General features: G+C 37.1%; 1 protein-coding gene across 2 annotated transcripts in view; it reads right to left on the bottom strand.

Moving 5' to 3' along the window:
- Positions 1-16,572, bottom strand: part of LOC150102546 (acid phosphatase type 7) — a 217,272-nt gene extending 200,700 nt beyond the window's left edge. The window contains exon 1 of one of the 2 annotated variants that reach the window (XM_090399639.1): positions 16,226-16,572. In XM_090399639.1, the coding sequence (XP_090255765.1) occupies positions 16,226-16,331 (106 nt within the window). In that variant the 5' untranslated portion in view covers positions 16,332-16,572. The remainder of the gene's footprint in view (positions 1-16,225) is intronic. The other variant, XM_090399640.1, reaches the window with a different exon arrangement.
- Positions 16,573-17,913: the final 1,341 nt, after the last annotated feature.

Raw genomic sequence — 17,913 nt, 5'->3', positions numbered from 1 at the left:
CCACTATCACCCCAAGATTTCTTATTTCCTCCACCTCCAACAATATATTCCCACCAAGCATAAATTCTACATCCAATCTTTGTTTTCCAAATTTTAAAATCTTACATTTCGCAACACTGAACTCGCATCCCCATTCCCATTCACTCAATTTATTCAAGTCTTGTAAGGCCACAACATCTTCTCCACTCTTCATAGCTCGTCCCAACTTTGCATCATCTACAAACAAATAAATATCCCCATCCAAATCTTTGCCAATATCATTAACATACAGCAGATTAAACAGTAATGGTCCTAAAACAGACCCTAGAGGCACACCACTAGTGACTTTCTTCTTCCTGGATATTGTTTCCCCATACACAACTTGCTGATACTTATCAGATAGCCAGTCTCTAATCCACCATCCAACCCCCCATCTGCACTAGTTTGACTACCAACTTATCATGAGGTAATCTATCAAAAGCCTTTGCAAAATCTAAGTATAGTACTGTGTGTCCCTCTCTTCTGTCACTTTATTATAATAAGTAGATTACCAAAACATTACTTCCCTTTAGCAAATCCATGCTGTCCATCAAAGATAATACCATTGTTGTCAATCCAATTCTGGATCCTAGGTTCTCACCAGCCTCTCCAACAACTTAACCACAATACCTGACACACAGATAGGCCTATAATTTGGTGCCCGAGTTCTATCACCTCCCTTATGAAGTGGCACAATCTTGTCCTCCTTCCGCTCCTTTGAAGCATGAGCATTGCATATATTATCATGTTCCACAGCCTAAACATCAAGTTTGCTCAATTCCACATACATCTCTTGCTCAATTACAGTCAGTCTCTCATCCCCCATCATCAACTGCTCTCAATCTCTCCATGATGTCACATTCACAAGAATGAAAGACCTTTATGAACTGCTCATCAAGTATTTCCACTATATCTTCCGAAGTAGTTGTCTTTATACCATTTTCTCCAATCAATGTCATCTTTCTATAATCATTCTTTTTTTTTTTTTTTTTTTTTTTTTTTTTTGCTGGTTACATATCGAAAGAATTCCCTAGTATACTTGTTTGGCTTCATTAGCTAACTGCTACTCATACTTCACTTTTTGCTACCCTTACCAACCAAGTCACCCACCTTGCCTGGTCTTTGTAATCCTCATGAAATTGGTTATTACCATTTACCGAAGTAAAGGGTGTCCTAAAATTCACGCAAGAAGTAATTTTGATAGAAAACACAGGTTTTTAATTAAAAATTGTAATTTCTTATTGATTCATAAAGTATACAGTATAGGGTTATGCATGGAATAGCATATCGGGTAAATGGCCTCCATGGCTTCGCTGGCACATACACACTCTTTTGTCGAAATTTTCCATGACCGTTTTGCATAAATGTGGCTGAATTTCGACAAAAGCAAGTTCAATTTCCTCCTTCAAGGTGTGGGTGGTCGTGAGCTTGTTGGCATAAACCTTGGACTTCAAAAAACCCCAAAGAAAAAAGTCCAACGCCATTAAGTCACATGATCTGGGCGGCCAATTCTGATCACCAAAACGGGAAATTACACGAACAGGAAATGACTCGCGCAGTAATTGAATTGTTTCTCAGGCTGTATGGCATGTGGCACCGTCTTGTTGAAACCACATGTCGTCCACATCCATATCTTGCAATTTAGGCACAAAAAACTGGATTATCATATCGCGATAGCGAGCACCATTAACTGTTATTGCCTTACCAGCAGCATTTTCAAAGAAGAATGGACCGATGATGCCTCCAGCCCCAAAATCCCACCAAACAATGACATGTTGTGGATGCATTTGTTTCTCAACAATCACTCGTGGATTTTCTGAACCCCAAATGAGACAATTTTGTCAATTAACGAAGCCATCAAGATGAAAATTAACCTCATCGCTGAAGATGATTTTGTTCGAAAAATAAGCATCCACTTGTTGTTGTTCCATAATCCATTCAACGAACTCTCTTCGCTGTGTGTGGTCAGTAGGCTTCAGTTCTTGAGTCAATTGAACTTTGTAAGCATAAAGATGCAAATCTTTTGTGAGAATGCGCTGTAGAGAGCTTCTCAAAATGCCCAATTCAAGACCACGGTGCCGAATTGATGCTCCTGGACTCTCAGCAACACTCTCACGAACTGCTTCGATGTTTTCTGTTGAATGACTTGTTGATGGACGGCCAGAGTGTATAAGATCACTAATTGATCCAGTTTCCTTGAATTTTTTAATTAATCTTTTCACAGTTGATGAAGTTAAATCACTATTCCGACCATATTTTGTACGAAAATTGCGAACTGTAGCTGCCAAACCTTCATTATTTTTAAAATATTGCTCAACAATGAAAATGCGTTGTTCTTTCGTGTGGCGTTCCATTTTTAATAACCCTGAACTGTCAGCTGTCATGCTGTCTTTTTTTCCTCATTGGCAACACTTTACCGCACAAACGGCGCTAAATTTAAATCTCGCGTGAATTTTGGGACACCCTGTAGTTGTCTTCATACCATTTTCTCCAATCAATGTCATCTTTCTATAATCATTCTTTTTTTTGCTGGTTACATATCGAAAGAATTCCCTAGTATTCTTGTTTGGCTTCATTAGCTAACTGCTACTCATACTTCACTTTTGCTACCCTTAACAACCAAGTCACCCTCCTTGCCTGGTCTTTTTTGTAATCCTCATGGAATTGGTTATTACCGCCTTCTCTTACGGTGCCTCTATAATGCCTTTTTTCTCTGTATCACATTTCTTCATTCATCCATTTCACACCTACCTTATTTAACCTTTTGACTTTTGGAATACATTTAGACATTTCTCCTATTGGGTAGTTCTTGAATATCCCCTAAGCTGCATTGATCTCTTTATCAGCTAACTCCTCATTCCATGCTACACCTGTAAGCTGTCTCCTGACTCTTCATAATATGCAGATTTATGTATATTGGCTTCACTGACTTTAAATGGTCAGGTTAGGCTTTCAATGGCTGCACCCAGAGGCCTTTGCACCTAGATGCATGCATTTCGAGTATTGGCTTTTGTGTGTGGGGTATGTTTTGTTTACATGTTGCCTTCACTAAGTTTAAATGGTCAAGATAGGTTCCAAGGCAGGTGTTTGCTTCTAGATACATATGTTTCTAATACTGGCTTTTCATCACATGGATGAATGATTTAGTATCTTTAAACTGTTTCTTGATCTTGAATAAAAAGACCATTTACTGCTCTTGAGAAAGACATTTTGTGAATTTTTTTCTGTCAATTTTAGGGGAGTCCATGTTCATCACAAAACATTTCACAATAAGAGAGTGGGCATCCGGAAAGATCTGATAAGCACCTAGAACAAAAATGATACTAAAGCAACTGATATAACCACAACAAGGATATAAGAAAATATGAACATAAGTTGCCTTCATTACTCTGCTACTAGTATGTTCTTTCTTGTGGTATCAGTTGCTTTAATATCAATTTATTCTAGGTGTTTATCAGAACTTTCTAGACACTCCTCATAAAACAAAATAAACAGAAAGAATACAGTAATACTCTGCCTTATAACACTTTATGACAATCTCCTCATACATAGCTTTGCAATTATGACCAATGCTAATTTATACAATGCTGCATTCATTCATATGAAATTTTAGAGACATGACACTACTATGAATCAGGCAATGAGCAGCATTCATGATCTCAGTTTATCATCGTTGTTCCTTGCTAAATTTCTGTTTTGGTGTTCCACTGTGAATTATATACTGTTTATTATTTTATTATTGTTGATAATGGCAGATAAAATTCAAAGTAAAGGCTTCCAGTGAAAGAAGACATGTAAATTATTATATTTGGTACTAAGAATAAAATTTTTAAATTTAGTGACGATAACAAATCAAACCGAGCACTAGTGTTTGATTACACTAGTTGTGAAAAACAAAGAATTCCAGTTGTTACAAACAAAGAATGTTGTGAGCCAAAAAGTACCACACTAGTTAATACTGCAGTTATACGTAAATGCGACAATCATATTGCCAAAATAGAAATAGTTTTAACGGTATAGATCAGCGGTCTCAACTGGTGTTCCACAAACTAGTTACAAGTGTTCCACCAGTGAAAGATGTCACGACACTTTGCTATGAAGCACGTTTTGTTTTCAAAAACTAAAGATTATTTTAAGAGATTGTTGGACATGCAAGTTAAACAAGTAAAATATTTTGAAAAGACATAAAATTTCCGATAAGGCACAACTTGCATCATGTAAGGTAGCTGAATTATTTGCTGTAAAATTAAAACCACATACTATAGAAGAGTCTCTTATTTTACCAGCATGTTGTGAAATAGTAAACATTATGTTTGGCGACGAATCAAAATAGGAAATTACAAAAATTCCTCATTCAGATGATACAATAAAAAAAAAAATCAAAGATATGTCAGAAGATATTGAGAAAACAGTTACCAATGAACTTTCCAAACAACATTTTGCTTTACAAATTGACGAGTCCACTGACATTAACGGTAAAGCCTCATATCCTAGGATTCATTCGTTTCATTTGAAAACGAAATGTGAATCAATTTCTATGATGCAGAGAACTTACCGAACATGCAACGGGACAAGATATTTTGACTATTACATCATATTTAGAAAATTATAAAATTTCATCGGAGCTGTGTGCAGGAATTTGTTTGGACGGTGCACCATCGATAGTGGGCTCTATTAAAGGATTTGTTAACCTTGCAAAGATTAACACTGTTTTTTTGCACAGAGAATCCCTAGTTTCAAAAACATTACCAGCAATATTAAAACATCTGTACTAGATCAAGTTCTAAATATAATAAATTACATCAAGTCAAGATGTAATTTAAAAATGTGTGCTTTTAAAAGCACACATATTTAAAAAACTTTGCATATTAAAGGATTTGTTAGCCATCTGAAATAAGATGGCTAGCCAGGGGTAAAGGACTCTTCCAAATTTTAGAACTTAAGAACGAATTATTGGCCTTTTTTCAAAATGAAGGTATAGATTTTTTTTTAAATGTCTTCAAAATGATATTTGGTGTGCTAAAATGGCATATTTAACCAATATTTTTAATTACTTAAATAGTGTTCGCTGAGCCCAGTGGAGTCTAGAGGGGATAATGCTGGGTATAGAAACAATGGCATTTTTATGCTTTATACCAATGTCAGGAGTATTTGGAATAAGGGAGAGGAATTACTGGCACTGATAGCATCAGCCTGGCCAAAGATTATTGGGATCACAGAGACGTGGTTGACAGAAGAGGATATAATAACAGGAATAGAAGTTGCTGGGTATAGCATTTTTCAGCAGGATAGGAAGGGAAAGTGTGGTGGTGGAGTACTGCTTATGATAAGTGACGACCTATGTCCTCTAAGCGTGGAGGCTTTGGAAGGCTGTGACACTAATGATTTTAAAAGCATATGGTGTGAGGTGGAGGTGGGCAAGACAGGATATTTAGTGGGGTGTTGCTACAAACCAAGGAGTACAGAGGGTGGGGACCAAGAGATGTTGAGACAGTTGAGCATGGCAAGTGCAAGAAGAACAATTGCTATGGGAGATTTTAACTACAGCAGTATAGATTGGGGAAAGGAAGATGCATGTAGCAATAAGGGAATGGAATTTCTAGAATTCTTGAGGGCCAAATGTCTTAGGCAACATGTAACAGAGGGAACAAGAGGTTCAAGAGTTTTGGATTTGGTCATAGCATCAGAAGAGCTGATAATAACTGAGATGACATCTCTCCCACCCATTGTAGAGAGTGACCATATGGTTTTGACTTGGAAAATGAATAGACATGCAGGAGCATCAAAGAGACGGGAACTTATGTGGAATTATAAAGCAGGTGATTATAATAGTCTTAGACATCAACTTGGGGAAGTTTCATGGAGGGAGGAATTGGAAGGGCGGGATATCATTAGTGCTTGGGAAATTGTGAAGGAATATTTGTTAGCAGCAATGGTAAGCTGTATTCCACAAGTGAAGAAGAGGACACAATTTGGAGTAAAGTGGATGACAAACAATATTAAACAGGAGTTACATGTGAAAAAGAGGCTATGGAAGAGATATAAAGACACAGGTGAAGAGAAGATGCAAGAAGAATATAGGACACAAGCCAGAAGAGTGACTAGTATGGTAAGGAAGGCAAAACTGGAATATGAGAAAAGATTGGCACTTAGATCCAAGGAAAATCCTAGGGACTTTTTTAGCTATGTGGCCAGTAGGAGAAGAAATGCCTGTGGAAGAATGACATTGTGGGATAAAAAAGGGGATTACAGTGACTGATGCAGAGGACATAGTGGAATTGTTCAATGAATACTTTATTGGAGTATTTCATCCTGGAGGAGTCAATTTGAATACTAGAGGTATAGAGCAGGTTTGAGGTTTACAGATGCAGGAGGAGAGTGTGTTCTACATACTGAGTGCGCTGGATGTTAGTAAAGCTTTGGGACTGGATGGTATTTCATCACGAGTTTTGAAAGAATGTCAGTTCTAAGGAACTGACAGCACCCTTGACCTGGCTTTTCAATGAAAGTCTGGCTGCGGGAAAGGTGCCCGTGGAATGGAAGGAAGGTAACGTAGTGCCATTGCATAAGGGCGGTAGCAGACTGGAAGTGTCAAATCATAGGCCAGTTTGTGTTCATGAGTAGTTAGTAAGATCTTGGAGAAAGTAGTGAGGGACCATTATACAGCATTGGGCTGATGAGGGTAATGTTATCAGTGAGAGTCAACATGGATTTGTGAAGGGGTGTTCTTGTTTTAGCAATATGCTAGCCTTTTATGATAAAGTTACAAGAGCATTAGATGAGGGAAAGGAATATACTGCCATTTTCCTAGACTTAGCAAAGGCATTTGACAGGGTGCCACATGATAAGCTGATATTCAAGTTGCAGCACATGGGGTCTGGATATCAGATTGGTCCTGGATTCAGGATTGGCTGTCAGAGTTGTGTATGTTGGAGCAATATCAAAGAGGCAGAAGGTTACAAGTGGGGTTCTACAGGGCTCAGTACTAGGACTTATATTGTTTAACCTTTATATCAATGACATTGTCCGTGGATTGAAAGGGGATATTCAGTTGTTTGCTGATGATGCGAAGCTGAGAAGGGTTATTAGTAATAGTGCAGATGTGGTAGCCCTGCAAGAGAATTTGAATAAGCTAGATAGATGGGCAAATGAATGGGGGTGTCGGTTTAATGCAGCAAAATGTAAGGTCTTGAGGTTTGGGACACATCGATGGGATGCTGCATACTCTATGGGAGGAGTTAAACTGGAGGAAGTAGGAGAGACAAGAGATCTGGGTTTAATGATTGATAGAAACCTGAAATTTAGGGGACATATTGCAAAGGTGGTGAAGGTAACACAGAGGATTGCTGCAATAATGAGAAGGACACTGACCTACAGAGATAAAACAGTTATCGTTCCATTGTATAAGACCCTGATCAGACCACAATTGGACTATTGTTCTCAGATTTGGTCCCCACAATTTGAAGGAGATAAATTAACTGTGGAAAGGGTATAAAGGTGGATAACAAAGATAGTTTCAGGACTGTACAATGATAGTTTTGAGGATTGGCTGAGGGAATGTGGATTTCAGAGTTTGGTGGATAGAAGAAGGAGAGGTGATATAATTGAGACTTTTAAACTGTTGAGAGGTGGTTACAGGGTTGACACTGGGGAGTTCTTTCGCTTGGTTGAACAGCAGGAAGGAATCGTGATAAGGGGGCCATCCCTGGAAGTTACGAAAGGAAACTGTGAGAAAGAGGGCGAGGAGTGGTTTCTTTGCATGGAGGGTATTTGAACCATGGAATGCGCCTGATGGAGTGGTGAGCATGAGAACGGTCAATGCATTTAAGGAGTGGTATGATAGACTTTGTATTTCCTAGCAGGGACCTTTCTCGATGAGTCTTGATAGACTTGTGTTTCTTAGAAAGGACCTCCCATGATGAGTCTTCTGACTCCTGAATAATAATAATAATACAAGTATCCAAGGGAAAAATTAAAATATTTTGACAGCCACTGACAAATTGTCAGCTTTTCAGAAAAAAAAGTATTTTTTTGAAAAAACCACATATCAGAAAAAAATACAGTAGATATGTTTCCTTCGTCTCATAATAAAAATGTTGAGGAAATTATTTCCGTTATAACAAAACACTTAAGAACATATGAAGAAAAGATTTCAAGTTACTTTCCTTCCTTAAATACACACCGTTATGACTGGATACGAAATCCATTTGGCCCAGTTAATACATAGAGTTGTGAATTTTTGTTACAAGATGAACAATTAGTTACTTTGTCAATGGATCGTACTCTAAAAATGAAATTCCCTGAAATATCACTTGAGGAATTTTTTTGTCCAAGCCGAATCCCAGCTCTTTCCACAAGGGCACTGAAAATTTTGTTACAGTTTCAATATTAACCAATATAAAAACTAAAAAGTGTGAAAGACTTACTACTATAGACAAAGACATGAGGGTACTACATCACATATTAGACCTGATATTGCTGAAATCTGTAAAAGCCAACAAGCTTAAGTATTGCATTAAAATAAGTTCCATTTTTATAAAAGGCAGGTCCATAGATAGATCTGAGGGCTTGTAGTCCGTTGCCTGTTGAACTAGCTGATTATCCGTGATTGCGAAGAATTTCTCCGCAATGCTTGTCATGTAGGTCTTAATATCTGGAAGATTGGCTTCTTGATGTAACTGGATGTTTCTGATGAACCATGGGGCATTAAATGCCATTCTTAGGCATTTATTCTGTATTATCTGAAGTCTGTTGTTGTTGCTTTTAGTCGTGTGATGACCCCAGGTTGGAGAGGCGTTTGTTGTGGTCTGATTACCAATTTGAAAAGGAGGATTTTGTTGCTTATGTTTAGGAAGCTGTTCCTATTCAAAAGTGGATATAGCTGTGCTATGGTCTGACTTGCCTTAGTGGTGATACTATCCATATATGACTTGAAGTTTAGACGTCTATCAAGATGAACTCCCAGATATTTGGTAGAATTGCGCCAAGAGATGATTTTACCAAACATTTGTATGCTTGGTAAAATCTTGGTAAACTTGTATTCGGTTCTGCTTTACGTCTGATGAAAAGCAGAGCTTTTGTTTGGATTAATTGCGATACGCCACTTGGTGTACCAATCCTCCAATTCATTTACTGCTCTCTGCAGCTTGATTGTGGCCAGGTGTGGATAGAGGGATCTGGCTATAATGATTGTGTCATCGGCATATAGAACGGTGATAACTGGGGGAAGTTTGGGGAGATCTGCCATGTATATGGAGAAGAGTAGGGGAGATAGCAGAGAGCCTTGAGGGACTCCAGCCGTGATTCTCCTCTCTGTGGATCTGATAACATTGAGTTTTATTTTAAATTTTCTGTTATTTAGATATGATTTGATAAGTAGAACTAGTGGTAATGGAATACCAACTTCGTGTAGTTTAAAAATTGTCCGTGATGCCACACTCTATCAAATGCCTGAGTGATGTCCAGGAAAACCGTGCCAGAGTGTTGGTGCCATTCATACCCTTGGGTTATATGTTCAATAACTATGCAAATTTGTAGCATTGTGGAGTGATATTTCCTAAAGCCGAAATGTTGATCTTGAATGACATGGTTGATATCTGTTGCCTCTTGAACCCCTGTGAGAATAGCATGTTACGCTATCTTACGTATGAATGAAAGAAGGCTGATTGGTCTGTAATTTTCAGGAAACTGTATTTTTTCCAGGTTTGGGAATTAGGAAAACGTCGGCAATTTTCCATCGCTCTGGGAAATAATTTAGCCGGAGGATGGCATTAATGATGTCTACCAGATGCATAAACCCTTTGCGGGGAAGTAACTTGAGTACCTTGTTTGTTATTCCATCTGAACCCGGAGCCTTTTGGTTATTTAGTTTTCTTAAAATCTCATATATTTCTGTTGGTGACACGGATTTGTTATTGAATTGTAGTGAGGCATTTTGAGTTATTTTACACACTTGGGTGTAAATTTTACTTATGAAATTTATATCTGTATTTATATAATTGGGGCTGCATTGTTTTTCTAAACTGTCAGCAAATGCTTCAGCTTTTTCCTCGTCATTGTAGACAACATTAGATTCAACTTAGATTGGAGGAAATATAAAACGCTTTGAACGGAGTGATATCATCATTTTCCATATTGATTGATCCTCTGTGCTTAATTGATGAATTCTGTTATTTCCGAGTTGGTTATGGTGGTCCTTTAGGGCATATCGAACCTGGTTTGTTGCTTTGACTGCTGGTTTATCCGCTAAGTCCGTTGTTCTCTGATATTGTCTTCTTAATCTATTTTTCTCTTGGATAAGACATTTTATATCCTCTGGGAGTTTATTTGATGGTGCACATTTGGTTATATTTGTTACCTGTGTTATAGCTGTCAGTAGCTGTTTTTCAAGAGTTTTCACTGCTTTTCTACATCTTCGGCAAATGTCATATGCGATATTGGACCAAGGTTTTCCTGGAAGGCTGAGGGAAGTTGTTTCCAATTTCCAATTGCTTGTATCTGATAGCTGTGCGCTATGTTTTTTAATATAGCTATATCTAGTACATCAGGACGTCCAGTTGCTCCATAATGTATGGGTTCAGTGGGTCCAATTACTGTTATATTTCTTGAAGTGGTGTAAGAGTTGAGTATTCTTCCATTAATATTTTAGTTTCTGCTGTTCCAGACTGAATGTTTGGCATTAAAATCTCCGGCTATAATCACTGCTCTGCCTGTATTTAATATCACATCTAAGTCAGATTCAAGGAGTTTTTTTGTTTTTATTTGGGGGGTTGTAGGCTGCATATATCGTAATGCTGCTTGTGTTTTCCATATGTATTTCTATTCCTGTAGTTTCCATGTGTTCTGTATGGGGTTCGGCTATTAAATTATGTTTTATGTTTCTTTTCACAAAGATGGCAGTGCCTCCACCTCTAGCAAAGCATCTGTCTGTACGGTAAGTGCTATAACCATTGATTCTGATTTTGTCACTTGGACGAGATGTGTTTCATTTATGAGGATGATGTCTGCTTGGGTTTCTGCTGCAAACTCCTGGAGCTCCTGTAATTTGATAGATAAACCATTTGCGTTTCATGAAACAATTTGTAAAGATTTTGTTTTTCTTTTAGACTTATCCATTAAGAATTTCCATAAAGAGTGATTGTGCATGCCTTAAGATGATATCCTTGGCTTCTTGAGTAGGGTTGGTTTGTCGTAGTTCAGCAAGCATTTCACCTATATGGCTTGTTATGTTCAGTAGGATAGGTTTGTTGGTTTGCTGTGACTGATTTGGTTTTGGGTCTTTTTGGAAGGTTGATCTTGTAACTTCAGCATACGATCTTCCATCCGTTGTGGAGACCATGGTTTGATGGGAGGAAGTGTGTTCTTGAAGAAGTTTACTGGTTTTGAGTTGTATCTTTTGGTTTTGGGGAAATGCTATACAGCCCCTACAGTTTGCACACTTTGCTGGAAGTGTGCAGGGTTTATGGCATTCATTTGATGCGTGTTTGCCACCACATTTCACGCAACGAAATTCAGACTTGCAGCATTGTTGTGCGTGCCCAATCTTCTGGCATCTGTGGCACTGGGTTGTATAGTTCGCCCACCGTTTGTGGGTCTCTCCTTGGCATTTTGCCAAGAATAGTCAATTCATGCTGAAGGAGAGAAAGAAATGAAGGATGTACGAATTGGTCGCCAACATGCGAGATCACGTGCTTTCTTGTCTGTCGCTGTACTAGTACTAGCTTGATTTTTGGTGTCGCTTTTTTGCAATTTTTTTTATTATTAATTTGTATGATGGATCCAGTACAGTCAACAAGTTCTGTTGTTAAATGTTTCAGTAGCTCTTGCAAAAGAATATTGAATAATGTGCTGACATACTACAAAAAAGAATCGTCAGAAGGCTGTCTCCTTGTTCCCCTTTCTCAAGTCATAAAACGTGCAAGTGCAATTGCAGGCATATTAGGTCCACTATTAAAAGAATTCGTAGGGAATCAAAAGGTGAATGTAAGCCAAAATTTAAATCTCCTAAAAAAAAAAGCGCCAGAGAAAGAAAACCATCGAAACCGTAGCTTTGAATGATTTTGATGTAGACATCATAAGAAGAACTACTCACGAATTTTACGTGATCGAGAAAAGAGTGCCAACCGTTCCGAAATTGATTCCTGTGTTTAAAGAAAAAATTTATTTTCCTTGGAAAAGAGAAACTTTAAGGAAAATACTTCATGAAATCGGATTTTGTTTTAAAAAATCCCACAATAAAGGAAACTTATCATGGAGCGAAGTGACATTGTTTTATCTAGAACGCAGTATTTGTGAGCAATAAGACGTTTCATGGAGGAGAAAAGGCCGATTGTGTATCTAGATGAAACTTGGATTGATAGTAATTTAACTTATGGATAATGTTGACAGTCTAAAGAAGAATGTGGAGTGCTACAAAGCGGAAATGTCTCGGGACGCATAATAATTTTGTGTGCAGGTGGAGAAATGGGTTTTGTACCGAATTCAAACTTACTATACAAAGCCAATTCAACTACTGGAGATTACCATGGACAAATGAATTCTACGATCTTCGAAAAGTGGACAGAAGAAAAACTGATTCCAAACCTTCCTAAAAATGCTGTTGTTATTATTGATAGCACTTCATATCACTCTATTCGATTATACAACGTTCCAAATTGGTCTAATAAGAAGCAAGTTCTTATGGATTGGCTCTCTGCAAATAACATTTCTCATTCCCCAGATATGCGAAAAATTGAATTGCTTAATTTGGTCAAAAGAAACTTGCACACAACTAAACTATTTAAATTCGACATGATGCTCAAAGAGCATGGATTTCTAGCTTTGAGGCTACCACCATATATTGCGATATTAATGCTATTGAGTATGTTTGGGCAGAAGTGAAAATTTTCATTCGCCATCGCAACGTAACTAGGGATATTGACAGGTCGAAACTTTTTAAGCTTTCAGAACAGGCGATTGAAAGTATTACAGTTCAAAACTGAGGAAAATACTGCTCTCATGTCATCTCATTGGAAAATATGTATCGGGAGAATTATCGAAGAATTAAGCGAACCTTTGGTGATCAGTTTAAGTGAAAGTGATGGCGATTTGGACACCGATTCAGATGACTCTGAAGATTAAAAGGATTTGACAATGGTATTTTTTTTCAACTTTTTTTTGCATGGGTTTGCTAAAAGAGTCACAAGTCATAAATAATTAATCAGTTTAGGACATTAAAGTGCCTCAGTTCTCTAACAGTAAGTTTAGAATATCTAAGTGCATTTGAAATAATTTGTTTTTCTGTATAATTATTTTTATTTTATAGAAAACTTTCTTAAAAATAAACTTAGTTAAATTTTTGTTTTATGCTATATCTTTTTTAATTTTGTTAATACTCTACGTACATTTTTCCAACTGTTATACAAGCAAAATAGTTAACTTTAAAAATAGCAATGTTCGTAAAAGAAAAGCTAAATTTTCCGGCCTGTAATAATAAACAAACTCATCCCAGAAGACAGATTGATTACCCTATTATCGGAATGGATTCTCCTTTTTCTGGCATGTGCAGAAGTGTCGAGGGATCTCTAATCTGTGGGCGAACTATAGTTGATTTATGTTTCAATGCCTCAACTTTTATGACTAGATCATAGATGGTTTGGAGATTGTATGTTTTTGGTCTTTACTTATTTCCACCAGAATTAGGGGATAAGGTGTTTTATCAGCTCTCTGCATTCGGCTGACTTTAATTGGGCTAAATCCCTTAAATTGGAGGTCTGCAGTGAGGTTTTCTATTTGTAATGTTTCAGTTACTCACTCCCCTTAATACTACTTTTAAATTTTTCTCACTGTTGAGTGCAAAAGTGTGGTATGGCAGGTTGTTGTTGTTGTCTAGAAGTTTAGTTATTTTTCTGTAGTCTGATGACTTTTAGGTTGTATGCAAATCCCTTCTTCTGTGTTTGTGGCTTTAATGAAGATGATATCTGAAGATTTCAGTGCGGATGCAATGGACGTCCAGTGCTCCTTGGCCCTTAATAATAAACAAACTCATCCCAGAAGACGGATTGATTACCCTATTATCGGAATGGATTCTCCTTTTTGTGACATGCGCAGAAGTGTCTCGAATCTGTGGGCGTACTATACTACCGTTCATAAAAAAAAGCAAATGAAACACACCATAAGAATGCTAATGACATCAACACGCGAATCTCGAAACAAAAACTGTATTTCGCTAAATCGGGTAAGGGGGGGGGAGCATCGAATTTTTTTAAACCAAACAAAACAACAGTTCGATTCTCGTCGCGACGGGAGGAATCTTTATCGACGATTTCAATCGAAGGTGAGTTAGCAGGGGGTTTTTTTTCCCGGAAACTCGGGTTTTTCATCCCGCATACAGACAAATCGGCCCTTTAGAACACACGCAATTTACAGACAAAAAATACTAGTTGTGGTAGTGGTGGAGGTGGGCGGTAGATGGCGTTGATGGAAATGATTCATAGTAGAGGTTCGGTGTAGTGGTTGAAACAGTAGTAGGTGTCCTCCCGCGATGAGTCTTCGGACTCCTTGGAAGTGTCACGAGTAATAGTAATAATAATCCTCTGGTCCCAGGAAATCAGAGTGTAAACACTAAAGGTTTTGCTTTAGTCATGGATGTCGATGTCATTATATTACTTAGCCAAGGGGGGGGGGGGTTTACAATGCTTATTGTACGGAATTACAAGCCTTTTTAAAGTCATATTCCTTTATTTACACCGAGACTACTTAAATGAACAAACAAAAGCAATTATTAAGGATTAATATTAGGAGGAAGCCGTGCTCATTAATGTAATCCGCCCCCCCAAAAAAACAGAATATTACATCACCCATAAAAAAACTTATTAAAATAAAAAAACCACCATTACAAACATTTCTCAAAACTACTACCGAGAACTGCGAAGAATTAAAAAACCACTATTCCCAACATGATAAATGAAATAAAATAAAAATCTAGATAAACAACGTTAGCAACCAGTGGCACACTCGTGGTGACGTCATCCACGTGATACATACATAGATCGCGTGGTTTTGTTGACACCTCAGTTATTGGGAAGAATTACTGTCGTAAAGTAATCCCAATTCTTTTTTAATTTTTGCGATATATTCCACATTTAGTAGTGTCACATTCCTTAATTCCTTCCTCTGTAAGTTATAACTACATTTAAAAATGATTGTGCTATAGCAAGAACAGAATAACGATAAATCAGTAGATTACACTGAAAAATAAAGGTTTATGTGATTGTAAAGATATCTTTACAAAAGTGTGCCTCGTCTAGCCATACAAAACTAGTCAAGCAATTGTGTATTTATTAGTTCTGTAATTCACGTCATGTGGTTATTATACCGGAATTTTGAATATCATGCTACATAATCTTTTCAAGTCGTGTACTCAATACTGTACACTACAATATTTGCCTTTCTATTTTTACAAATCAGAAAGGCAAATATTGTAGTGTACAGTATTGAGTTCTCTGGTGGATGGACAAAAAAATTAAATATGCCAAAGTTGAAACATACATGACTTACCTACCTTTTAACAAAATGCACTTCATGAATTTATAACCCCCTGGAGATATGCTAGTTAATTAAATGAAGTTGCAGTAACTAGTCAATAATTCATAGAACTTTTTTTTTATTGTTTAGTATTTATAATGTTGCTACATGCTCTCACATAGAGCATAAAATACTAACTTCATTAAAATTCGGTTGTACGTGTGCTACTCAAGACCATTTCTGTCTCTTTCTCACTACAGGCGATTTCATAAAACAGTTGCAGAGAATAAAAAGCCATTTGGCTTTTTATCTTAACAGTTGCAGAGAAGTTAGGGATAGAGAAATGTAGGGCCGTCGTGGCCCACTAAGCAATGGCTAGGAGCAGCAAAATTCTATACAGTATCTCAACCATTAAAAAAAATATTTTTTTCCCTTAATTTAACTTTTGTTTTGTTTTAATTTTGCGGTGGGACATGCCCAGACAACAGGCCTGGAGACGTTCGCTAAACCTACAATTGTAATTGAGATATACTAGTACTAATATTACAAGTAATAATATTGCGATGAGTCTTTTAACACCATGGAGATACTTTATCATTCAACGTTATAATAGTACTAATATTACAAGTAATAATATTGCGATGAGTCTTTTAATACCATGGCGATACCTTTATAATAATAATAATATTGCAAGTGATCTCACCTCCATACGACAGATGTATCTGTTCTGGCTGTGTCAGTATTTCTGAATGCATACAAGAACTAAGTAGACTAATTATCACGAATCCTAACAATGTAGCAAAACTCATGTTTACAAATATGCAGTCTGTTAAGAAAGTATACTTTATAAACAAATCGATATTACCGAGCGATCACAACAGCATAGTTATTGCAGAAACAGTATCTTTTATATATACTCGCATTATCAGTATTACAAAAAAACAGCCTATTTTATATTCAAATATACTCGCATTATCAGTATTACAAAAAAACAGCCTATTTTATATTCAAATGAGCACCTCCTTTATCATAGTACGGTATCTCAACTGACGTATGATGAAATAATAACAGTTCACCTGACACACTGTGACATCACGTGTACAGTAAACGGCCATTGATGCAATTTCCAAATCCGGTAATTCTCGGATTCGCATTTCCAGGTTCCAAAAATCGTGTATGTTTTACACCAGTGGAATAAATTAGAAGAATGAGTGGCTCAGATACTAATTATTTCACTCAACGTTTCCAGTAGGAGAGAGAGAAAAAAGAAAGAGATTGTTTCGATGTATGAGCGTTCGCAGAGGGGGGGGGATGGGAACTTCCCCCGGATCTACTTGTGAAAAAAAATATCAAAAATTTAATTATTTATTGATGTAATTATTTGTCTTCAAGCTTTTCCCCATGGAAAATTTTCTGCAGATGCCCATGTTTCAATGTGTGTGTACGTTAAAAGAAATGAGTTATAAAATATCATGTAAAGTATAGTTAACTGCATACTTTATTTTATAATTATGTGAATGACTTAATTTCAGTTTACATTATTTAAATTAATCTTTAAATAAATTATAAGCGTTCATTTATTGCGACATACTTCACATCTTTAGTAGCGCCACATTGCTGAACTCCATCCTCTGTAAGCCATAACTTCATTTAAGAATAATCAGGGTCATACTTGGACTTTTCCCGAAGCGGGAGAGTGCTCCGAACCCCTTCCCACATTGTTTCTGGCTCCTTAATTGGCCCTAATCGTGCGCTTGTGCACATAAGTACGGCTCTGAGAATAATAGTGTTCTATGGATACGCTTATCGTGACTATTAATATATAATATATATTAATAGTCACGATAAGCGTATCCGTAGCGCAGGGGGAAGAACGACGAGACTCATCTTTAATCGGAAAACACCGGCGGTTCATTCACGTTTTAACGAATTTTTATCGTCATTTTCAACTGAAGGTAAGTCGATCTCTGACAAAAACAGCAGGGTTTTTATTATTATTATTATTATTATTATTATTATTCCTGACACCTCCAAGGAGTCCGAAGACTCATCGCGGGAGGACACCCGCGATGAGTCTTCGGAAGGAAAACCCGAGTTTTGGGTGGCGTATAGTGGTCGACCTGTGTTTGGAGAGCTCAAAGCTAAGTTGATTAGTTAAAAATTGTGTTAGAATTAGATTGTATCGTGGTGTTAATTAGATATAAGTTAACAGTTTTATTTTAATTATAGTTAATATAGTTTTCTGCACCCTAAGTTGGGTAACGTAGCACACATAGCACCGATCCAAAGCAGAATAATAGCGTCCAAGGCATCATTGTTTAAAGAGTCAAGCAAAGTGACTTGCACAGTGCAATGTCTGCGAGATGTGCGCATTGCCAAAGGCAAATTGAC

The sequence above is a fragment of the Typopeltis vanoorti genome, chromosome 10, assembly GCF_054136105.1.
Source record: "Typopeltis vanoorti isolate ZY-2024b chromosome 10, IOZ_Tvanoo_1.0, whole genome shotgun sequence".
Classification (NCBI taxonomy): Eukaryota; Metazoa; Arthropoda; class Arachnida; order Uropygi; family Thelyphonidae; genus Typopeltis; species Typopeltis vanoorti.
Note: the sequence above shows the minus strand (reverse complement) of the source record. Positions and strands in the feature narration are given on the sequence as shown.